Genomic DNA, 24,811 nt, shown 5'->3' with positions numbered 1-24,811 from the left:
GGGGATAATTTTTGTTTCTTAAACTCTGGTGTTCGTAATAGGTTGTACATTACTTAAGCATAATGGAGACTTTGTCCTTGAGTAGCGTTCCTAGGGACTGCATTAGAAAAACTACCTTGCGTTTACTTGGTTGAAGAACCTGCACTAGGAGTCAGCTATTTGGTGGTGGCTGCTTTAATAAATGCAAGATGATCTGAGGCAACTTAGCACAAGAGGGAAGGAGAAGAATGGAAGTTRCTTTGCAATTTGGATGTTTGACGTTATCCCAGTTTAGTTCTAATAGGAACTTTACAGCTTCCAAAGGCCAAATTATTGTCCTTCTGTCRAGGCAGAGGTTTATTTAGCAGAGCGAGGGATCRGAGCAACCGAAACATAATTTCCCAAAAGATCATTGCCTTGTTTGTAAGTGCTTCTTTTGGTCACAAGGTCTCTGTACCCTTGAGTAGTTAGGAACCGCATACATGTCAAGGGAGATGTTTGTTTTCTGTGCATGGTCTTTGAAAGACAGCTCAGGAAAATACAAAGCTTTGGGCCCCCCCCTTTTTTTTTCTTTTACTGCTAATGCATAGCTGAATTCATGTCTTTTCCACTGTTTGCTATTTTGCTGAATATTAAGGAAATATTTTCTAAGTATTAAGCAGACTTAGGCAACAGCAGTATTACTGTTTAGCACCCAGAAAGGAGGAGGGAAAACATGCCTTATAATTCCAATCCTTACTTCACACGTAATAGGCAAGAGAGTACTTTCTTCACTTTACGAAGAAGCAATTCTTTTGCASTGTTTTTCAAGGTAGAGTTTCAGTGGGTGAGACTACATATTTCTGTCATAAGGCTCAGGGTTTAGTCTTACAGTTCAGACAGATACTAACTCATCTCCCTGCTGTGTGTGTACTCTCACCCTATATATGATGCAAAGTGATTTGAAATACCCTATCCAGGATTTTTTTTTCTTTTTTTTTTCAACTGATTCAATGCTATTTTTCCTACACATTCTGGAATGTTTAATGGCTTCTGTTCAATCTCTGAAACAGGGGAACCCCAAACATTTTCATTAAAATTTAAGAGAGCTGAAGATTACCCTATAGATCTTTATTATCTTATGGACCTCTCCTATTCCATGAAGGACGATTTAGAGAATGTAAAGAGTCTTGGAACTGCCCTGATGTTTGAAATGGAAAAAATAACTTCAGACTTTCGAATTGGTAAGACAGATGCACATATTCCAAATAAATGAAATTTCATTCCTGATGTTTTTCACATGATTACATATGAAGTTTTTTTTTTTTTTTTTTTAACTAGCAGTGTTATGGCAGGTATTCTTCTGAGAAATAGATCCTGTTGAGTAATATAACAATACTTGGTGTTGATGGAGAARGTGGAGTATAAACAAGTATGAGGACTATTTTTGAAGTCAGTTCAGCTATAATGAATCTGTATTCTTTTATATCGTGATATAAGTAAGAATTCTCTTCCTCAGCTTACAGGGTTTTTGTTGTTCTGTTGTAGGCTTTGGCTCTTTTGTGGAGAAAACTGTGATGCCATATATAAGTACAACACCAGCCAAACTCAGAAATCCTTGTACAGGTGACCAGAACTGTACAAGTCCATTTAGCTACAAAAATGTGCTCAGCCTTACCAGTGAAGGAAATAAATTCAATGAGCTTGTAGGTAAACAACACATTTCTGGCAATTTGGATTCTCCTGAAGGTGGATTTGATGCAATAATGCAAGTTGCAGTTTGTGGAGTAAGTGTGTCTTGGTTTTCTTTACTGCACTATTAAATAAAATTATTTTAGTACAGCCTTAGTGTTTTATGATGGCAATTCCCTGACAAATACTCCGCTGGGAATATGGACCTGGACCAAACTGGCAAAGCSTGATAGTTCTTCAGAGCCTAACATTTTCCACTTGAAGATTGCTGCAGTGCTGCACAYGCTCATGTTGTGCTATATAATTGAGCTGCGTGGTAGTGACAGAAGTGGGCTTGGGGAAATTAGAGACCTGGACTGATGAGCGTGATTTCTAAAGCCCTGTCACTCTTCATTTCTCTTTTCAATACCTGAACAGACCAAAGTAAATCTCAGAAAGAATGTTTCTTGCCTTTGGTGAAAATCCTACAACAAATGTTTTAGAACAGACATTTAATTAAATGTAAGCACTTTTAAGGTTTGAGCAAAGTATGTAAGTTAGAGAGCGGTGTTTTTGCAGTATTGTTGCTTGTAAGTGTGTCCAGTTTTTCATGCGTTTTTCTGTTGATCTCTGTTACTTTAAATAAGGTGCAAAATACTGAAAATCTGTGTTTGTGTCCTAAGGAACAAATTGGCTGGAGAAATGTTACAAGACTATTAGTGTTTTCCACGGATGCTGGATTTCACTTTGCAGGAGATGGTAAACTTGGTGGAATTGTTTTACCAAATGATGGGAAATGTCATCTGGAAAATAATATGTACACAATGAGCCACTATTATGTAAGTCTTTACATCATCTTCCAGGGAAATTAATGTTTTGTGGTGCTTAAGCTCAGAGAAGTCATTAAGTCATCTAGTGTAGTTTCAGAAAACTACATCTGATGAACTTTACACTTCTTTAAGATTAATTACCCATTCTGTTCACTGGCAAACCGTGGTGGCTCTGGCCTTTTTTTTTTTAATCATTTCATTAGGCTTTTTCATACTTATTTCTGTTCTTCCTTTGGGACTCAACTGATAGAAGTACCTTTAGTTAGTCTCCATTTGAAAGTTTTTTGTTGTTTGTTTTTTTTTAAAGTCTGTTAGCTGTTTTGAATCATTTTAGCATGAATTCTGTTAAGAGTGTGTTCTGTTTGGGCTTTTATTTGTTCTTTGTTTTTATCRATTTTGTGTAAGTTTTAACTGTCATGCGGTCCTGAGTTCACCCGTGCAATTAAGCAGGAAAGCATGAAACCATAGTTACTGCCATTGGTTTGATTAGTTATAGTTTATTTCTACTCCCCAGTTATTTGCCTTTTAAAAACAAAAAAATTATGAGGATCATCTCATTTCTACTTCTTGAATATTGACATCTTATTAGCATTTTTGAAGTCCTCTGAAAAGTTCTGAGTATTTCAGGGTGTATTGAAGAACATCACTGAGTTACAGAGCTCTTCAAGCCAGGTCTTTGAAGACTGCTTGAAATTTTATGATGCAAAGTTTTTGATAAAAGTTTGCTTACCATCAGTTAAGCACAAAAGTGTGCTTAACAGCAAACTCAACTTTCTTGTTTATTGATAAGTAGATAGATGTAAAGAAATTAATTCAGTGGATGGGGTAAATACAGTAAGCTTTGCAAAGTTTGTGTGTTCGTGTATTCTTAAAATTAAGAGAGTGTTGTTCAATAAAAAACAAATTCAACTTTTGTTTACGAAACAGTGCAAAAGGTAGTAGTTTTGATTAAGATGAGTTTTATGGAAAACTRTTAAAAGTTGTTTTCTGAGAACATTGAGGCTAGGAATTTTACCTGGGAATTTTAAAGGACAAGRAATTGTAGTTCCTTCTTTTTAAAAATAAATAAATAAATATATTCATATGGGTATATATGGAACATTTTCAAAGCATATTTGCTTGCAGGGATTGTTTTGTTTTAGAGTTTGATTTTTCTAATTTAAGATTTATAACTAGCCAGCTTATGCCATTTGTGTTTATAAAGTTGATTTGTATTTATAATRTAAAAATATTTTTGGTTGTTTTCTAATTCGTGCCCCAAATTTGAATTGTTTTATGCTTGCTTTTATAGGATTATCCCTCTATTGCTCATTTGGTACAGAAGCTTAGCGAGAACAATATTCAGACAATTTTTGCTGTTACTGAAGAATTTCAAGCAGTTTACAAGGTAAAGCTAAATAATACATCTTTCTTTTCACTGTACTTTCTCCTTTTCCCCTCTACTTTCTGTCCAGACTGATCCTTAGTGTGCATGTGCTTTCCAAGTAGAAGGTGATGTTGTCCTCCTTAGGTTCTCTGCAGGTCTTTATAAGTAGGAGGGATTGGAGAGCAGCTTTGCAGTGCTACTTTTTGTGAATACTTAGAGCAAAATAGCTGAGGGGAATGCGGACACTGAATCAGAAGAGACAGTTATGAAAGAATGTGTTTTGTCCTTTGCACTCTMTATTCCTGATATTTAAAATCAGATAGACTACTGGATGTGATTGTGAAATAAAAAGTGATTGAGTAAAGAAGGTGGATATTTTTTCCTCCTTTTTTCCTAATGATAGTTTTCTTTTTTAGCTGTATTTTGGAATCATGATGGAGGCTGTTTGTTTTCCCATCCATTAGAAATTATCTTTTACCTGCCTCTTTCTAATGCACTAGATGCACTATGCTTTTTTTATGTATGATCTTGAAGTATATGTGGTTAAYTTGTGCAAGAGAAAGTTTTGTTATGAAAACATGAATGCTTTCCTTAATTACAAATATAAAGTGAAAATGCAGAGGGGGTGGAAAAAAAGGTTGGATATCTTCCTTTAATCTAGTAATGCTTTGTATGATTTCAAAAATCGTGAAGACCACTGATGACATTTAAGCCTTGTTTTTGAAGTAGTTAATCCTGACTCCACTATAGTATTACATTGCTGTGTAGGTATTTATAGTACAGTTTTGTAGTTTCTTCTGAGGAAAGATTGTAATTTTCCTTTTCTCTTTGTGAATATTGAAAGGAACTGAAAAATCTAATACCAAAATCAGCAGTGGGAACACTGTCTTCAAACTCCAGCAATGTGATTCAGCTGATCATAGATGCGTACAATGTAAGTTCAGATTTTTGTGTGTGTAGTATTTATTTTTCTTGCTTAGAAGCTGTTGTGGCAGTAGGAGAGAGGGAGGCACGCCTCACCTCAGGCAGTCCTGCAGGCCAGCACTGAATGCAGTAGCCAAGGAAGATGTTTGTAGTGGATTTCTGAGCAAGTACCCTGATAGCAGGATTGCAACCCTGGACTTTAGGAGAGCGAACTTCGGACTCTTCAGAGACCTAATTGGTGGMGTCTCGTGGGTTAAGGCACTAGAAGGAAGGAGGGTCCAGGAGAGCTGGCTAATATTCAAACGTTACTTCCTCCAAGCTCAAGAGCGGTGCAYCCCTATGAGTAAGAAGTGCAGCAAAAGGGGCAGGAGAACTGCATGGGTGAGCAAGGAGCTCTTGGTSAAATTCACACAGAAGAAGAAAATAGAATGTGGAAGAGGGGACAGRCTACTTGGGAGAATTACAGGAATGCAGCCAGAGTATGTAGAGATACAGCGAGGAAGGCTAAGGCCCAGCTGGAATTGAGTCTTGCAAGGGATGTTAAGGAYGACAGGAAGGGCTTCTTCAAGTACATCAGCAGCAAGAGGAAAACCAGGGAAAATGTGGGCCCGCTACTGAATGGGGCAGGGGCCCTGGTGACAAGGGATACAGAGAAGGCAGAATTGCTGAATGCCTTCTTTGCTTCAGTCTTCACTGCTAGGGGCAGCCCTCAGGAATCCTGGAGCCTGGACGTGAGGGGAAAAAGTCCAGAGAAGGGAAGACTTTCCTTTGGTGTAGGAGGATAGGATTAGAGACCTTCTGGGCAGGCTAGACATCCACAGATCCATGGGCCGGGATGGGATGCACCCATGGGTACTGAGGGAGCTGGCGGATGTTGCCAAGCCGCTCTCCGTTATCTTTGAAAAGTCATGGAGAGCTGGAGAGGTGCCTGAGGACTGGAAGAAAGCCAATGTCACTCCAATCTTCAAAAAGGGCAAGAAGGAGGACCCGGGCAACTATAGGCCAGTCAGCTTCACCTCCATCCTTGGAAAGGTGATGGAACAGCTCATTCTGAATGTCATCTCCAGACATATGGAGGAAAAGACGGTGATCAAGAGTAGTCAGCATGGATTCACCAAGGGGAAATCCTGCTTAACCAATCAGATAGCCTTCTATGATGTAGTGACTGGCTGGGTAGATGAGGGGAGAGCAGTGGACGTTSTGTACCTTGACTTCAGCAAGGCTTTTGACACTGTCTCCGGTAACATCCTCCTAGAKAAGCTCAGGAAGTGTGGGTTAGATGAGTGGACAGTGAGGTGKATTGAGAACTGGCTGAAAGGCAGAGCTCAGAGGGTCGTCATCAGTGGCGTGGAGTCTAGTTGGAGGCCTGTGGCTAGTGGTGTCCCCCAGGGTTCAGTCATGGGTCCCATCCTGTTCAACTTCTTCATCAACGACCTGGATGAGGGGACAGAGCGCCTCCTCAGCAAGTTTGCTGATGATACCAAGCTGGGAGGAGCGGCTGACACACCAGAGGGCTGTGCTGCCATTCAGGGAGACCTGGACAGGCTGGAGAGGTGGGCGGAGAGGAACCTCATGAGGTTCAACAAGGGCAAGTGTAGGGTCCTGCATCTAGGGAAGAATAACCCTAGGCACCAGTACAAGCCGGGGGCTGACCTKCTGGAGAGCAGCTCTGCAGAGAAGGACCTGGGAGTGCTGGTGGATGACAGATYGACCATGAGCCAGAAATGTGCCCTTGTGGCCAAGAAGGCCAGTGGTCTCCTGGGGTGCATTGGGAAGAGTGTTGCCAGCAGGTCAAGGGAGGTGATCCTGCCCCTCTACTCAGCCCTGGTGAGACCTCATCTCAAGGACTGTGTCCAGTTCTGGGCTCCCCAGGACAAGAGAGACATGGAGCTCCTGGAGAGAGCCCAGCATAGGGCTATGAAGGTGATCAGAGGACTGGAGCATCTGCCCTCTGAGGAACGGCTGCGAGAGCTGGGCCTCTTCAGCCTGGGAAGAGAAGCCTGAGGAGGGATCTTATCAATGTGTATAAGTACCTGAAGGGAGGATGTCAAGGGGACGGGGACAAACTCTTTTCMGTTGTCCCATGTGACAGGACAAGAGGCGATGGGCAGAAATTGAAGCACAGGAAGTTCCGCCTGAMCGTGAGGGGGAATTTCTTCACTGTGACAGAGCACTGGGACAGGTTGCCCAGAGAGGTTGTGGAGTCTCCTTCTCTGGAGATCTTCAAGGCCTGCCTGGATGCAACCCTGTCTAACATGCTCTAGGTGACCCTGCTGAGCAGGGAGGTTGGACTAGATSATCTCCAGAGGTCCCTTCCGACCTTACTGATTCTGTGATTCTATTCTATGAATTCCAAGGCAAATGCATCCTCATTTCTGCTTGTAGCAGAATTGGTGTTCTTAATTCCAGTATGTGCTTGCAATTGGTACCTAGASTGTGCATAGTTGTAAAATGTCTTTCTTCMGCAGAACACTTCTACAACTCCATTTTAAGTTAGCTAATAACTAACCTTTGTTTTAGTCCCTTTCTTCAGAGGTTATCCTAGAGAACAGTAAGTTACCAAAAGGAGTGACAATCAGTTATAAATCTTACTGCAAGAATGGTGTGAATGACACACAAGAAGACGGAAGAAAATGCTCTAACATTTCAATTGGAGATGAGGTAACTTGAAGTATATTACTGCTTTCAAAAATAAAATTCACAGAAAATATGCAACACTTTTTAATAGTATAGAAAAAACTTTTTAATAATGTGGTGCTGGATTAATTTTGTTTGCAGGTTAAATTTGAGATTAGTGTAACAGCTAATGAATGTCCAAAGAAAGGACAAAATGAAACAATTAAAATTAAACCACTGGGTTTCACCGAAGAAGTGGAAATCAATCTTCAGTTCGTCTGTGAATGTCTGTGTCAAAGCGAAGGAGAAGCTAATAGTCCAGCCTGCCACGAGGGAAACGGAACATTTGAATGTGGTGCATGCAGGTAAGTAAGCAGACATTTTTTTGTTTGTTTGTTTTTGAAAAGGGGAAATATGAGCAAAACCTTTGTTTCCTTAGTTAATTTGTTTCGTTTTAATATTTGTGAGTRAGAGGACAAGAATTAATGTTATGACTCTATTTACGTTAGGATGTTTTGCTGTTGTGTTTTACTTCTGTAAGGAATCCATATGTCTAAATTGAAAGGATTGTTCATTAGTTTGGTACTATTGTACAAGTCAGAATTAGAATGTGCTTTTGAGCCTGTCCTTTAAAGGACATACCTTCTACTGATTTTCTGTTTCCTAGTTTAATTTTAAGATCCATGTAGTATGGAAAAATTATGGCATTATGAATGGATGCAGTTTATGATATTTTTGCAAGTGTTAGTATTGATCTAATTTTGTCCTTCAAATATGAAGGTTGCTGATCTCAAGAAAATTGAAAGCTTCCTAGTTTTTTGGTAGGAAATCCTATTCAGAGTCTCACCAATCGTTTCATACCAGGGAAGAGTCAACGGTAGTAAAACGAAAACCTTTTAATTTGAATTACTTCTGTAATCTTTTTTCCTTGCTTTATTTGTAATCTTTTGGGGCCATACTACAATGTTCCTTGTAATTGTATATAGCTTTAAATCCTTCAGAATATATAAAATTTTTCTATACTTAGCATTTGAAATTTCCATTTTCATTACTGCCTATCACAGGCATTAGATTAAAAATGTACTCCTCATTATATATTTGAAAATAAAGTAAAATGATACTGGATTTCTGGAATAACACACAAAGAAAGTAAAGCAAAATCTTAGTATTTCAGAAGACTGAAGATCAACCTAGTAAGTCCAGGTTGAAGCCGTTATTTTCCAAGAAAGTTACAGCAAAAATAAAAACTTGTTTCTTCTTGGAAACCCTTGAGAAGGAGAACGGTAAGAGCAGATTGAAATGTAGTACYTCTCTAAGAAAACTAAATCCAGATTTTTAGAAAGCTGTATTTGTCCTGCTCACTGAACTGTAATTGAAAAAAAAAAAACATAGATCTTGTTTCTCATGTTTTAATACRTGACTTTATTAAAGATAGAGCAAAAGATGCTGACTTTAAACTTGCAGGGTTTCTAGAACTGGACTGACTAACATCTATCTAGTGAAGCTGATGGCAGGAGTTAATTGAATGTTGGAAGGACTTGAGAGTAAGGCTCCCTACCTTCCTATTATTCAGTAAATTGAGGAGTAAGCCATTTGGGGCCATAAACACTGCTTAAATTGCTTCATTTTACTGTCTTTTTTTTGTACTCTGCTGAAATAAAGAAAGCAAAATTATCTTTGCCCATAGAAGAATTATTGAGCTCTGTATCACTGTCCCTAGTGTCCCTGTGGTTTCACATAAGGCATAAGACCTGTGGATAAGAACAGCTTTTTGCAACAATAGCAGCTTCCTGATGGAAGCGTTACCTCTGATTGACACCTGACAATAACTTCAGTCAGTTGTTTCTGATGATGCCAATTGATTTGTAATATTTTAACCTTAATAATGAGACCCATCTAAGCAGAGCCCCAGAGATGCCATCTGAATTTGCTGGTGCTTAGCAACTCTGAAGATCATCATCTCCCATGCCTAACTGCTGCTCAGGAGGAAATTTTTTCCTTGAGAGATGACAGCAGCTACAATGTAAAGTCACTGCTGCTTAAAAGTAATTGTTGTTTTGTCACATTAGAGAGCCCATTAGTATTGCTTATATGGCAATTTAGTTAGRGGTGGTGGCACTTAGCCTCTCACCTGGAACAAATAATCAGCATAGGAACAACTTAGTCCAGTTATCTCCAGCAGCTCCAAGAACTGCTAGGTAGATATCTGCTAGGAATCTGCTTTAAAATTGAACTCAAAAATTCCTTGTGAAAATAGTCACTATTGCTCTYGTTACCTGCGCTGTTTTTGCAGTCTTTTTATTATATGCAATACAATACTTGTATTTACACTTTCAGTTGTGTTTCTACCTTGCAGRTGTAATGAAGGACGTATTGGAAGACTTTGTGAGTGTAGTACAGATGAAGTGAATAGTGAGGATATGGATGCTTACTGTAGGAGGGAGAACAGTACGGAAATATGCAGTAACAATGGAGAATGCATTTGTGGGCAATGTGTATGCAAGAAAAGAGAAAACACCAATGAAGTGTATTCTGGCAAATACTGCGAATGTGATAACTTCAACTGTGATCGATCGAATGGTTTGATTTGTGGAGGTAAGAAATTATTTCAGTTTTCATCAGGAAAAACTGACCAGCAATTTACAAGTCTGTCTGTAGCTTAAAAATACATAGCTACTTGATAACAGAGAAAGGGGAATATGCCCAGATTTATAGTAATTGAAAACACTTGCCTAGTGGTAGAACACTCATTTGTCTTTGGTCATGAGAATATAGAATGTTAATTCAAATTTCATCTTCCTTGAATCACAGCTCTAAGGTATGACATCAATGAACTTGACTTCTGCTGTTTATTACAAAGCATAAAGTTTTGTGGGGTGAATGAGGTCRTAGTAATTACAGCAGCAGAATAATAGTGTTTTAGGGAGACCAAGGTGGTTCATTTTTCTGTGTTGTGAAGTTAAGTTGATACTGCATTCGCTACCTTTTTGGATCTTGTTTTATAAGCTTATGTCATGGTATGTTCAAAGACASCAGCAATCAGGGCCTCTGTGTGAGTATAACTGAAGCTGTACTTTGATGCTGTCCACTCCCAGGGAATGGCCATCACAGTATACTGTTCTTGATCAGCTTTCCTTAGTGTTGTTTTCTTTCCATGTTTCTATCCTAAAGCAATAAGCATTTGTTTCTTACTGTCACAGATTGCATGTTTTATGTTAAGCTTCATTCATTGAAATACTTTTCTAATATACAGGAAATGGTATCTGCAAGTGTAGAGTGTGTGAATGTTTCCCCAACTTCACTGGCAGTGCTTGTGATTGCTCTTTGGATACTCTTCCATGTATGGCATCTAATGGGCAGATTTGCAACGGAAGAGGAACCTGTGAATGTGGAACTTGTAACTGTACAGATCCCAAATTCCAAGGCCCCACGTGTGAAATGTGTCAGACTTGCCTTGGTGTCTGTGCAGAGCACAAGTAAGTACCTGTAAAGTCAAGTCTCTAGTTTCCCAAGTGCTTTATATTGGGGCTTGTGATACTTATGTATGCACAGTTTTGAAAATGAAGGCCTTGATACTAGGCTTTATTCTGCTCTGAAATGTAGAGATACCGTATCATACCTTTGGACAATAGAAGTGATTGGATGAATAATTAAGAATTACAAACTAAACATTACTAACACAGAATTTTGATTAGTTCCAGGTAGACTAATTACTACTAAAATTCTTCCCCCTGCCCTTTTTTRTTACACACAGAAATGTGTACTTTATGTTAAATCAGTTTTAGGCATTCAGATTGAYTGGGGCAGGTTTCAGTCTTCCCCTATTCATATATGATTGTCAGCAGTCAACATTCTGCAGAGTTTGAGGGGACACTGGTCTGTAATACGACAGACTGTAAGGTAGTATCTTGGCCTTTTGAAATGAATGYAGCAAGAGTAAGTATAGCTATATCGCGTTAATTTTTTTTCAGACTATTTAAAATTTCAACTAAGCTTTTTTTAAAAAACTCCTGTTCTATATTGCTTCAAAACTTACATTCTAAAAACCTATTGAAAGAAGTCATGATTGTGAAAGTTGAACATTAAATCTAGATGTGGGCCAATAAAGTTGGAATGCCAGGCTTTTGGAAACTAGGGATACTCTGCATGGAAACGTTTTGAAATAAGTTTGTGATTAGCAACTGCAGTGACTGCTAGCTCTGTGCAGCTGCCTTTYAGGGCCCTTTCCTTTTTACTATAAAAATCCTGCTCAGTCTGCTTTACTTCGGTGATACYGCACTGTAAGGTTTGTTACTCAGTTTGTTCTTCTTAACTCACCAGTCTCAGATATCTTTTCATTGTGTATCACCTGTTCCTATACTTCCGTCTTTGAGACAGTATTCATATTTTAGCTGGTGAATGTTGTGAATTTTAGTATTCTTTGCTTTGCAGATTTTGATCTATCTTTGAAGTTTGTGGGTTCTTCAGTGAAAGAGACTTTTAGTAAAAGGGTTTTGTTTTGCTTTGTTTTTTGTTAATCTTAGGGTGCATAAACATTCTGGCTTGCAAAAGCCATATGTTGCTTTATTTACTCATTTTTTCTGACCTTTATGGCAATAGGATTTTTATTTCTTTAAATTAAATATTACACATCTATTGTGCACATATTTAAAAGCATTGCTCTGKTTTTTATTTCCACAGGGACTGTGTTCAATGCAGAGCCTTCAATAAGGGAGAAAAGAAGGAAACATGTTCTCAGGAATGTATGTATTTCAACATGACACGGGTAGAAAGTCGAGACAAGTTGCCGCAGCCTGGACAGCCTGATCCRTTGTCTCACTGCAAAGAGAAGGATGTCGATGACTGCTGGTTCTACTTCACGTACTCTGTCAACTCGAACGGTGAAGCCAATGTCCATGTGGTGGAAACCCCAGGTATAAATGTGATGTTTGTCTATGTTCCCTTCACCATTGTTATTAATTCTTCCAGTTGCCATGTTCTACAAGGTAGCTCTGGTTGATGTGGTTAGATACATTCAGAGTTAGTACCTCACCTGGACTGTGAGTTGTGGATGTCTGGACTTGAGTAGCTTTATAAAAACTTTCAGGTCTAGGGTTTTTTAATTCTTTAGATCCATTTTTTTGAAGCCTGTTAGACTGACAGAAACAGATTTTGTTTAAAGTAAATTTAAAAAATCAGATATGTAAACTTGAACAAGTATTTCATGTTTCCATTTGGTATACTTTTGCTTGTTTTACATATCCTGTAACAAATCCTAGATACCTAAGTTTTGATACTTTTTTTTTTGTCTGGGATTGTTTTACAGGTTTAAAGCAGTGGGGTGTGTGTTGGGGGTGGGGGTGTCAATTTTTTTTTTTTCAATTTTCTTTTTGTCCTTTAATAAAATGGAACCAGCCTTGCACAGGAAAATAAAATTGTCTGTGGTGCAGACTGCTTGACTTCAAAAGCCTTTTGCTTTTACGTAGCTCAGTTACTTTCAAGAATAGGTCTGAAAAGCCTTTTGCTTAGTTAATATTAAGCCCTTAATAGTCAGCTCTCCTTGAGTATGTTGTATTAAAAGACTCTACAAGAGTAGACAAACCTATAGTTTGATCAACAATTTCCCACTTATTTACCAGAAATTTTGCTAATTCAGATCCCTGGACATTGCATCTAATGATGCAGAAGCTCTGTTCTTGCACATTAGTAATGTGTGGTTTTCTGACTTTTATAAGCCTGATAACCTTATTAGTGTGTGAGAAGGCTAGAGCTGTATTCTATTCATGGGATTTCAGGAACTGGTCATTTAGGTGATCAGCTTAGTACAAGTCTGGTAGTTAGTATCTCTTAAAAATAGATATGGCTTCTTTTAAGAATGTTTTAAATTCTGAAGTTCTGAAAAAATGTAGTCCAAAACATAAAAAGCAGATGGGTCTCAAGATCTTTAGGACAAGCCAGCACATACACTATCCATTTGGAGTTGATTCTGCTTCACGTATAAACGTCTGTTGGCTTAGTCGAGTTGAATGAAGCCTTTATGCACCAGGAGGCGCCAGAATTTAGTGCGATGCAGATCTCACCAAAGAGGTGGAGCTGTTCATACAGCGATGGAGCCCGTCTTTGCTCCTCAGGGGCTCCCCAAGGATTGCAGGCAGATCCTTCCCCACTTGAGGCAGCTGCCAAGGTTAAGAGTCTACAGCCTGTGTGGCAGCAGCGTTCGTACTGACAGTGCAGGAGGTACATTTATTTGCTTCCGATTGCTTCATTCTGTGCATTGAGCGCTACAAAAGTCCTCGCTCCATTCGTGATTGTTGAGAACTTTGTATTAATGAAAGATTTGGGGGTTATTTTAGAGAACTATTACTTCTATCTGCCAGTCGCTTTAAATCGCTTTTCCTCTGTATTATTTTTGAACATGTACTTCATTTATTTTGAAGGCATATGATACTTTTACCGAAGTGCTTTTCTTTTTTAAATTTAGCAGAGATCAATTCTCAAGATGAGGAAATATCATAAAAATCTTATCTCACAGAAGCAAAGTGCTAGTTGTTAATATATAGAGATAAGTAATAAATACAGCTGTCTGAAGTAAAACTAAGCATCCTTTTTCTGTAAAGCTATTCATATGGTATGTGAGGACTATTTTGTTAATCTGCATTTGTAGTCTTAACTAGTTTATCCCTCCAGCACCATCTTGACTAAGAGCTCTTGCTTGTTGAAAATATAATTGCTAGTTATTTAAAAGAATTGAAAAATAAGCTGGAAAAATAACTACAGGATGTATCAATTCCAGTATTTATATTATTTGAGCCTTATTCATGATGTGAAAATGGTATTAGCATATCTCCGGTGCTTCAAATACTGCCTTTAGTACAAAATACAATTTTAAAAGCATCTGGATATGTATTGCCTGTACCATTTTGTAAAATCATGTTTCACTTGCTTTTCTCCCTAGAATGCCCCAGTGGCCCTGACATCATCCCCATTGTAGCTGGTGTGGTTGCAGGAATTGTTCTTATTGGACTTGCATTATTACTGATTTGGAAACTATTAATGATCATTCATGACAGAAGAGAGTTTGCTAAATTTGAAAAGGAGAAGATGAATGCCAAGTGGGACACGGTAAGTCAACAGGCTTTTACTTGTATGAAAGTTACAGTAGTTAAGGAAAAATATAAGACTTTTGTTCATGTGCCTTAAGTATTTCAGATTGTTTCTCTATAGGGCAAAAAACTGGATTACAGAAATAACCTTATTTTAAGCTGTTTTTAAACATATGCCATTTGTTACCAATCGCAAAAAATCCTCCTCTTTGAGAAGTACATCTTTGGTGATAAAAGTGAGTAGTAATTTACGTTGAAATAAAATACCAGGGAGAAAATGTGATGAAGACAGAATAGTTCAGCTTTGCAGTTGCATCACACTCTACAACATACAATTAAAATACATACAGCTTCTGTCAGAAGATAAGTTACTCTGTAAGAAAGGAAGAAGAAAATTTCATGCTTGTGGAAGAGATCTTGTACATATTCATATAAATTTGGTTGGGAGATTTCAGTAATTGGTCACAAAATCATAGATAGTACTGGTGTGTTGAAATCTTCCCAACCCCTTGTCAACAGAAAATTGCCTAAGATAGATAAGCCTGTAGTCCTTAGACTTACATACACTGACAGGCTCTCTCCCTCCATGGGCAAAATTTAGGAATCTGCTAATCAAAACCCTTCCCTGCTGTTCTGTAGAAATCAAAGCCCATGTGTGCTTYATACAAATATTTTTTATTTATTCTCTTAAGATTAAATTAATTCATTCTACACTAGGAAAAAAAATACTAACACTTTTGTGTACATATAGCATGATTTTTTTAGTGATAGTTGACAATGTTTCTTTTTTCCTGTTGAATTATTCGACACTGACCATCTTTTTTACTTCAGCAAGAAAATCCAATATACAAGAGCCCTATTAACAATTTCAAGAATCCAAACTATGGACGTAAAGCTGGTCTCTAAGTCTCAGTTTGTATTTTCTTTCATCTTCTTCCTTTTTTTTTTTTTTTTTCTTTTCATGTTACTTTTCAAACTCACTGTATGTCACAGTCTGTTAATCACAGTTTGAGTCTTGCTCAGTTTATCTACTGCTGCTTTGATTCTGGGGTTTTACAGAATGCAGCTTGAAAATTTTTCATTTGTTTTGACAGCAAGATTGCTTGCTTACTAATATCACAAGTAGCATCTTAAAAATTATTGTACAAGTGTGGGGTTTTTTAATGAGCTACCTGAAGATATATATATTTTACGTATATAAAAATCTCTTTGAATTAGAAAAGCTCTTTGGACTGAGAAGCCCAGAGGTGGCAGGTGAGGGGAGGTTGTCAGTGACTTCTTCAAACTGGCAGTCAGTTTGCTTGAAGTTGGTATGTTTGCAAAGCTGCTTTAGATGCTCCTTAGATTTCCTAGCCTATAAATATATTCATTAGCCTAACTTTGGAAACACTCAGAGCAGCATTACAGATTTCTATTAACTGCTTTGTCATACTAACCTAGCACAGAACAAGCCTATATTTAAACTGYGAAGTGCATATACCTTACTGATTTGATACTTCATCTTACTCTTCCATCCAGTTTTAGTGAAACTGGCAATGTCATCGTCCTTGTATCTCAGTCAGCTTGGGGGCCTCCGCAGGGTACGAGGGGAAGTATTCCCATCCCCTCCAGTTACATTTTCCTCTGATTTCTTAGTCCCTTCTAAACTGACTGAGCACCTCACAGTTCTTGAGGAAATGCTGGCTTCTGTTCTCATCACACACAGCAAGGAGAAACCACACCATGCAGAGGAGCAAGTCTGTAAACCAGAGGGAATGGGTATCTTCGGTGGTCTTGGCGAGGGATTTCTTGTGTGCTTTAGGTTAGGTATTCTCCCCGTCCCCTGGACTTCTCAGTTGATGGGGAAGGAGTGAGGAAGGGAGGATGATTAGGGGAAAAGGTGTCAGAAGAGTATCAAGAGGTACAGAAGATCACGGTGGAAAGTGGGATCTGAGAAAGTGAAGAAGGCAACACATCTGTTTAAATTTCAAAGGGTTTTTTGTAGGGGCCAGTGAAAGGCAAGGATCTGAACCTCCATTTTTATTCTGTCTGCTRTCTCAGTGTTTTACTCAAAAATTGATTTTGTAAAGGAAAAATGAGTGGAGAAAGCAGGAGTTAAGGGTATTTGAACTCCTTATCTGTCTTCATTGTGATTAACATTGTCAAGCATTCTGAGCTCTTGCTTAATGAAATATCCTTCCTTTTCTTTCTACAGTCACCTCACTTACCAGTCTCTCCAGAACTGATTGTAAAAATGTTTATTTTGCTTGTCACTCTGACCACATTCAGGTCCTTTACATTTTTCTTCTCAGAGCTGATTATTTTGGAGAGAAAATTAAGTTTTTTCCATCCTAACATTTCACATAGTCCATCTGGTTAAGGGTCTGTTATCTCTTTTTCTGCTTTTCACTTGCATATTCTCTGCTGCATGTAGGACCAGCATCTTAACAGCCCAGCTGGTGTGTAACTTCCATTCTGTGTTCTTTCCTCCTCCCTCATGACTCTTCCAGGGTCTAGTGTCTTCAGTGCTGCCATTTCACCRCAAAATGTACTTTTTTCCAGAAAGGTTTTCCCCCTTTCCTCCTATTTCACTCATTGTGAAGATTGTATCCAGGTTTGTATGTATACACAAAACCCGACTGCAGTTTCTGTAACCCTCTCTGTGCCTGGTCGCAGTYGGACGTGTATGTGGCTTGGTTATTACCATGAGTGGAACTGCTGCGGCACGGAGCATGCGATGGACAAGGTCCTGAATACTTGGCCGGTGTCGGGTGTGCCATGGGGAGGGAGCCGTTACCACAGCTTCCTTGCAGTTGATGCTCAAGCTGGCTAGCTTCWACTGGAGTCAGTTTGTCCTAGGCCTGCAGCACAGGTGCTCTTTGGTGTCATTCCACTGCTCTCTGACCTTACGGTCTTCACTGCCTGCCCGGTTGAGGTTTGAACTGTTAATAAACTTCCTTAATAGTGGGTTAGCTCCCCTGTAGTCTTGTAGTAGTAGTAATGACATCCTGTCATTTCTGTTGCCCTTAAGCTAAGTCTTTGTTTTATCCTCTGATGCAATTGCCATATTTACATGTTGACAGATGACTTGTATTATATTGATGAAAAATAATGATGACCATTTATGAGAGCTGAAATTAGTAAGATACAGCTCTTGAACAATATATTTGTACAAGTTTAAATATTCTAGAATGCAGTTTCTTATGGTGACATAGGACTTAAACCCACAATATAGGTAGTTTAGGTGACTGTTGAAACAGACCATTGAAAAAATGATAAGCAAAAATCCTATGTAGTAGTCTTTTATAGTATGTCTTTACCCAGCAGTAGGCTAAACTTACCCTCTAAGCAGCCCAGTCTAGTTAAATACTGTTGCAAGAATGTAGTTTTTTATTCTTTGTAGGTACTTTTTTAATACCTCTAGCTTTATTCTAATGTATTCAACTCTTTGTATCTTGCCTATAGCTGTGGTTTGTCAATTCCATTTTGGTTCAAGTATGCACAATACTTTCATTTATAAGGGCATGTGGCAAAAGTGTTTTCCCTAACTTTGCATGCTTAAACCTGAGTATTTTCTGCATTGACATGAAGGAAACAGATATATTTTAAAAAAACTAYAGTATTTGTCTATGACAGGAAGTTTAGAACACTATATTTTAATCTCCAATTAAAAATCTTGAAGATTGTTAATTTCTGAAAGTTCTTTGCATGTGATAGCTGTGAGATGACCTAAGTGAAGCCAGATTGGTGTTAGACTAGTAGATGTTTAGACTCAATTTCCTTATTACTTTTAATGATAAGCTATCTGTAGACAAYGTCTCCAAGCCAGAGCTGAGACCCRGTGACCAACTTCTGTTGGAAAAGCTAGCGCTCTCACTGCCCATCTGACAGAAGATACCAGGGTGGACTTGCAAACTKGTTGGGTAACAATATTCTGATTATAGCCAGTAGAGCCGAAAGTGTTATTTAGCTGAACAAGTGTAAGGTTAGGTTAAGCTGAATAGCTTTGACTGTATTGGTRAATCTCCATTACTTAGAGTGGAAACTGAGATACTTCAGTGYCTTACTGAGTGACCTAACTCCCACCCTGTGCTTCTAACAGTCACATAAAGTGCAAATGAGAGAAAAGACAGAACAGCATTTTACTTTCCTTATAAATAGGACATGCTAAATAAAGATTATGCAAGTTTCAAATTCTGATTTACTCTTGAAAAGCACTGTAATAAATATTCAGTCATACCATGCAGATTGCATTTCTAACCTGGTTCCAAATGTAAAATTAATTGTATGAACTGCACCCTGCAAACTTTCGAGTTTTAATCCTGAGCTTCAGACTGGTTCCTGCACTGCATGATAAAAGTTATCTCGCTTTATAAATCAGAACATCYAAATCTATACCTCCTTATATGTGCTGGAGGTGGTCTGTTTGGTAAAATGCTGAAGATTAAGAACTATGTATATGTTGAAGATTAAAATATAACACATTACATAATATATGATGTACATGCTCTAGATAGAGCAGTAGGAGTCTCAGCATCAAGCACTCCTCTGTTACATGTAACGCCTTACCGTTCAAAAGCTACCTGCAGTCTTTTCTAATCTGCATGGAATATAGCCTATTGAGATTTTAGCATTTCTCTAACAGAAGTCTTTATTAAAACTTCTGTTCCTCATTGCGCTCAGCTGTGGGGAGCAGTGTGACCAAGAAGTTGGGAGGCAGAATGAAGTATTTCTGTTACAGCATGTCACTCTGTAATACATTCTCTAGTATTCCCAGTTGATTCTCCAGGTTTGTGGCCCTGGAAAAACAGACAAGCCTCATCTCTGTAGATCATATATTTAAAGGGACATCAAGTTTCTGAGAACTAAAATAAATATTCAGAACAGCAGCTCACTTAAGGCAAAATGCAACTCATTTTAATGGGAAATTAAAACTTGGGTTTTGAGACTTTACATCAGCTATCTGCCATCTAAAGTTAAGTGCTGTGGGGCATGCTGCAAAATGAAGGGGACAACTGTGGCGTACTCGAATTGCACATCCTGAAATGTTACTGAGTCTTGGATCTCATTAATTCATTATTGTTTATTTTTGTAGAAAAGATCAAAACTATAAGGTTTGAATGAAGTCACTACTGCTTTTCTAGATCCTGTGAAGAAGTGAATAAATAGAAGTTTCTGAAATAGGTCGTATAATTACCCTGTAAAGGGAAATAAAGGGAGATAGAACCAAGATGTTTGTACTGGCATTAAAAATGTACCTGTGAATAAGGCTMTTCCGTAGAGCAACTCTACTGAGTCATGACATACCAAGATCAGACTTATGTATGTCTTGCAGTTTTAACTGTGCTAAGTATTATAATGCCTTCTGCTTAAATTTATACTTTGAAGGACTACCTCTAAGTAAGAAAAGTGAAAGGAAAACTTTCTCATCTGGGATTCAGTTGAGAATACTCCTTTCAGTTCTCCTGTCACTGAATCCTCATGTGAGCTCAAGACACAGTCTTCCTTTAGTTAAGCAACAAAGTTCCAGGTAGAAAATGTTACACTGAGCTTTCTTAAATAGCAGCATAATACAAAAAAAAAAAAAAAAAAAAAAAAAAGCCACAAACCTCTCTTCTACCAATGCTGCTGTTACAAAACATGGTGTCTCCATTTAACACTTAGAGAGGGTGGATAACTTTTTTTAAAATAATCTAGTTTTGGTTTAAAAATCAACCTTAGTTCCCAGTAAAAGTCCTTTTTGAAGATTCAGTCTTCTGACTCTAGCAAGAAGGATAAGGAACAAAACTGTGGGAATTCTATTTTATTAAAGCTGCAAGTTCGACAGACCCAATTTGCTCTATACTCAAAACAGACTATCAAAAGCTGGCATCCAGAGTTGGGGGATAGGAGGAGGAAGAAGATTTTCTTCAATTGACTGTGGGAAAAAATTGTTTCAACCTGAAATATTTATAAATGCTTTATAATTTAATAGAGCAAAATTAACGTGCTATAAGTCATCTTAACTGGATAGTACTTCAGAGGGAGAAGTGCTCCCTTCTCGCTGACGAGGGCAAGATACAGTTCTGGGCAGAACTACATTCAGGCTGACAGTAGCACTGAATTTTCTCAAGAAATATTCTGTATATTCACTGAAGAACTTTTACGTTGGCGAACAACATTTATTTAGGTTAATATATATAGCACTGAAGATCCACGCTGTATCAACAGAAATGTAGTGGCAACTCTTCTTTCTAATAAAATTTATCCATTCATTTTGAGTTTAAATCAATCACTTATCTTAGCTTTGCAAGGACTTGCCATAACTTGAGTAAGATTTATTGAGGTAAAAGTCATACAGAAAGYTTCGGAACAAAGGAAGCTTAAAAATAAACTTATTCTAGAGGTTTTTCAAATGTCAGTAAGAAAGAAAGATGGAATTATTCAGTAAGCGTACCTTACATCAGTAGAAATAATGTTTTTACTACCGTATTTGCACCAGTCTTAGTTTTAGCTGCGTTTTATGCATATCAGAAAAAAAAATGCAGGAACAAAATGAGAATGACAAGTGCTAAACACTCAACATAATACTGAATGTGTATTATTAAAATACTGCAAGCCTTTCTGCTTTATTTATAAAGTATTACAAAGTAGGTTATTTACATGTTTATTACAGCAGAATGTGGTCTGTAAGTGTCGGTCATGGTTTCCAACATTGTTTGTTTGCGATTTTGTTCGTCTCTAAAAGTCTGAGGGGCTGCAGCGTTGAGCTGACTGCTCAGCCCTCCAGTGAGCGTACRCAGTTCATCAGCTCGGAGGGAACCTGGGGCATCAGCTGAGTAGGATCGTGCCCTAACCGCTTGCTTTAGTAGCTGAGCATGCCTTTGTTAAAGTTGCTACAGAGAAACCTGGTTTGATTTAAGCTGTTTGTTTGTGTGTAAGAGCAAAACATTAATGGGTAATTTCTTAATCTATTCTTGTTTTACACTTTGCACAAATGCCATGCTTTTTTTCAGATCTTTCTTTAAAAACTAATATAAATATTTTTCTTTTCTAGGGTGAAAATCCTATTTACAAGAGTGCAGTGACAACTGTGGTCAATCCTAAATACGAGGGAAAATGAGCACTGCTTGTGTAACTTCACAACACTGTATGCAGCATAGCAATTTTTTTGTAGTCACAGTAAGATAGATTTAGGGCAAACTGCAGTGATTTTACTAATTCATTACATATAGGTTTGTTTTCCTGTGCAGGTTTTGAAAATGTACCATATGTAATTTTAATTTTTATTTTTTTGCAAATAATCAGTGCCAGGGTCTGACAAAAAAAACTTGAGACTGCATAGCTTAGTCAGCTACGGTCACATGGTGCCTTTTTGATATTTTTTTCCTCCTGTGCTGTGAATCTAGGTCTTCTACAGGATGTGATACTGCTATGACATGACTGGGAGGGAAATGGTTAAAGCAATCAGTATGAGGGCTCTGCCTAGCCATTTAGTATTAAAATTTTAAACTTTACAGGGAAATCAGGGCTTGAGTTTGCAGATATAATTAAACTCACTCAATACGGAGCTGATGAATAACTGGTCTTCTACTTGCTAGACATGTGATTAAGTGTATAGGAAGTTGAGTAAGTTGGAAATGAGCAGTGTAAATGACTGAAAAGTGTGTACTTACTTAAATTGTTTAATGCTAGATTATGATTAAGAGGAACGGTGGTGGGAAGAATTTTAAGACAGAAAAAACAGCTTTAAAACACATGACATCACTGAAAAAGTTGTTGACTGGTAACTTGCTTAGGTTTTTTTTTGTGTATGTGTTTTTTTTTATTTTTTATTTTTTTTTTATTTTATTTTTTTTTTTTTTTGGAAATTCAAGTCCTGGGTGGCAGTATCATAAAGTAGTTTACCAAGACATCCTCAAAACAAATAAGGGCCTTATGTCATACCATGTCTTTCTTCTGTAATATTTCCTTGGTTTGAAGCCTGGTGCTTTGTCACCATTCTAGTAACTTTTAACGTATGTGGTTGCAATTCTTTTTGTAAAATTTTTGTATCAACACAAGCTCTTTTTTCTTTGGCAGTCTTAGCTGTAAATTTGCCTTTACCCTGTAGCTAAGATTGCATAGTTTGTCATGTGACGTGAGTCACACACCATTTTTGACATGTGCCATGTATATTTGCCTTTGACCATTCAGGTTGCCTCATAGTCATAGCCTTGTTTTAAGTGCCTTTTTATTTTAACAGATGTTCACTTTTTACCGTGCTCTTACTGAAGTTATTTATTAAATAAAAGTATCTTAAAATACATGAATGTCATCTCTTTATCTTGTGTACAGATACTTCTCAGCAAACAGATCTAAGTCTGTTTGGGCCAGTGCCATAAAAGACTTTCTTACGCTCATGCCCRCACTGTCCCATCACCCTGAGTCAAGAGGAGGAGCTCATCAAGGGATGCAGGGGAAGAGGTGCTGGGGATTGTGCAAGACTCATAATGTGCTGTTCAGGGTGGAAGCAAGGGGAGGGGGGTGTCAAGGTGGGTTCAGGAGGAACAAGGCACTGGGAAAATACAGGGATAAGGGGATAAAAGGGGCCAGTCACATAACAAGAGTTTGCTGGTTAGAATGCTTCTCTGGCCATAACCCTTTGCCTGATCAACAGTTTGTCCTAGCCTCTTTCTAAACTTCATTTTAAACTATTTTCCTGGGTGAGGGGCTCTAGTTTGTGACTATGGAAATTCTGGCACCAGCAACTGCAGTGAACAGTTAGAGCAAGAACAGCTACCTTACAGTCTCAGACTCAAGTCACATGGTTCACAGAAATCCTCAATTTACTTTTAATCGGGACTGGATGGTCCAGCAAAAGAAGGAAAACTATAGAGTGTACTCATTTCTCAGTCCACTAATGACTCCAGTGTAAGTATCTCCACCTCTTACATTGTAGATGCTGTGGTTTACAGTTCACCTTTCAAAGAGGTAGGTTAGTTGCAACAAATAGTACCTTGCTTTGGGAAATTTTGTGTCTATTTTAATTAGTTTGTATGTGTATATAGCTATGGACAGTGAAATATATTTGTGTATTTTGCATTAGTATTCTTAACACTTTTAAACTCAGCTAGGATATAGTCCTGAAGATGCCTAAATCTTTCTTTCCTCCCCAAAAAGCAGTCCATTCCCTTGTCAGCCCCCTTCAGGCTCCTGCCCATTCTTTCTTTAATGAAGAATCCTTTATTTTATATTCTTCCCGCAAACCTGTGTCCCTTATATGACACACAGATCTACTGCCTGTTAGCACTGATGACAATCAGTGTGCTTGATTTGGCTGTAACTTCCAGTCTATCTTGTAATGCCTATGGTGCCTTTTCAGAGGTCAACAGTTTGTCATAGTCCATTCAATACAAACAGCTCCATAAATACTAACACATCTCATAATCTTGCGGGAGAGGCTTTTGTCAGAAGTTACTGCTCTGAAATGTGATAAAAAGTATAAAACTAAGTAGATAATCATTATTCATAAAAGGGCTGAATTGCAGAGCTTTACAGCACAGCAGGAATTAGCAGTCTGAGTGGTCCAACTGTAACTGTCATACACCACTTATAACCCAAATATAGACTGGCTATAAAATATGAAGTGTCCAGGCTATAGGAGAGTGACAGAGTGGTATTTTTATTATTAACGCTGTAAGTTTACCATCACAAGTATTCTATTAAGAGGCATATGAGAGAATCCTATCAGAGATGTTTCACCTCCTTTTTGCCTCTTGACTCCTTGAGCTCAGCAAAGGGTAACTCTTCCCAGAAATAAACAATGCTTCCTGGAAATTAAAATAAATAAATAAATATATTTGTTTGCATTGCACGACAATACTGTATAAAATATCCGATTATACCTCTTCAATTCCGTTGTTTGGTTACTCACAGAAAAAATCTTAGTAACAAAAGCTTTTGTAGCAAATAATAGTATAATGATACAAGACAGACACTTGTAATGCAAGGAATTACTAGCATAATAGCAGCAGAAATTAACTTCGTACATACCAAAAAGAATATATACATGCAATCTTTGTCTTCAGAGTCTAGATGGTATTAAGATAAATAGCTGTGCATGTGGGTGCAAGGTTAAGTAATACAGAGCAAGATTCATTTGGTTTATTCTAAGACATTTTTAAGTTAAATATCTAAGCCCAGGTTGGTCATTCTTGGTCCTTTTCAGTTAATGGAGAAGAAGAAACATAATCTCTGTTGTCTACTTCTTTCAACTGATACTAAAAGCACTTAGAATGACGAGCACAAATTTAGGCATCTAAAGGTTAGATACCTAAAGTGAGGGCAAATTAATCCTATGATAGGAATTCCATTTAAACAAAGCAGTTCTATCAAAAAAAATCTGGAAGCTAAACCTTATTAAG

General features: G+C 37.9%; 2 protein-coding genes across 10 annotated transcripts in view; one reads left to right on the top strand and one right to left on the bottom strand.

Moving 5' to 3' along the window:
- The window catches only part of ITGB1 (integrin subunit beta 1), a 46,978-nt gene extending 24,265 nt beyond the window's left edge, over positions 1-22,713 (top strand). For 2 of the 3 annotated variants that reach the window (XM_085301395.1, XM_085301393.1), the window contains exons 5-17: positions 1,032-1,202; positions 1,507-1,745; positions 2,313-2,468; positions 3,751-3,846; positions 4,670-4,759; positions 7,270-7,410; positions 7,528-7,730; positions 9,722-9,960; positions 10,619-10,841; positions 12,046-12,278; positions 14,300-14,466; positions 15,279-15,359; positions 21,463-22,713. In XM_085301395.1, the coding sequence (XP_085157521.1) occupies positions 1,032-1,202; positions 1,507-1,745; positions 2,313-2,468; positions 3,751-3,846; positions 4,670-4,759; positions 7,270-7,410; positions 7,528-7,730; positions 9,722-9,960; positions 10,619-10,841; positions 12,046-12,278; positions 14,300-14,466; positions 15,279-15,353 (2,033 nt within the window). In that variant the 3' untranslated portion in view covers positions 15,354-15,359; positions 21,463-22,713. The remainder of the gene's footprint in view (positions 1-1,031; positions 1,203-1,506; positions 1,746-2,312; positions 2,469-3,750; positions 3,847-4,669; positions 4,760-7,269; positions 7,411-7,527; positions 7,731-9,721; positions 9,961-10,618; positions 10,842-12,045; positions 12,279-14,299; positions 14,467-15,278; positions 15,360-21,462) is intronic. The other variant, XM_085301394.1, reaches the window with a different exon arrangement.
- Positions 22,714-24,060: 1,347 nt separating this feature from the next.
- Positions 24,061-24,811, bottom strand: part of CCDC7 (coiled-coil domain containing 7) — a 38,734-nt gene continuing 37,983 nt past the window's right edge. For all 7 annotated transcript variants that reach the window (XM_085301385.1, XM_085301386.1, XM_085301388.1 and 4 more), the window contains one exon: positions 24,061-24,217. In XM_085301385.1, coding sequence (XP_085157511.1) covers positions 24,146-24,217 — 72 coding nt within the window. In that variant the 3' untranslated portion in view covers positions 24,061-24,145. The remainder of the gene's footprint in view (positions 24,218-24,811) is intronic.

This window comes from Rhea americana, unplaced genomic scaffold, assembly GCF_003343005.1.
Source record: "Rhea americana isolate MKP2758 unplaced genomic scaffold, rheAme1 scaffold_176, whole genome shotgun sequence".
In the NCBI taxonomy this organism is placed as follows: domain Eukaryota; kingdom Metazoa; phylum Chordata; class Aves; order Rheiformes; family Rheidae; genus Rhea; species Rhea americana.
The sequence above is the reverse complement of the archived record's forward strand: the minus strand, read 5'-3'. Positions and strand labels throughout refer to the sequence as shown.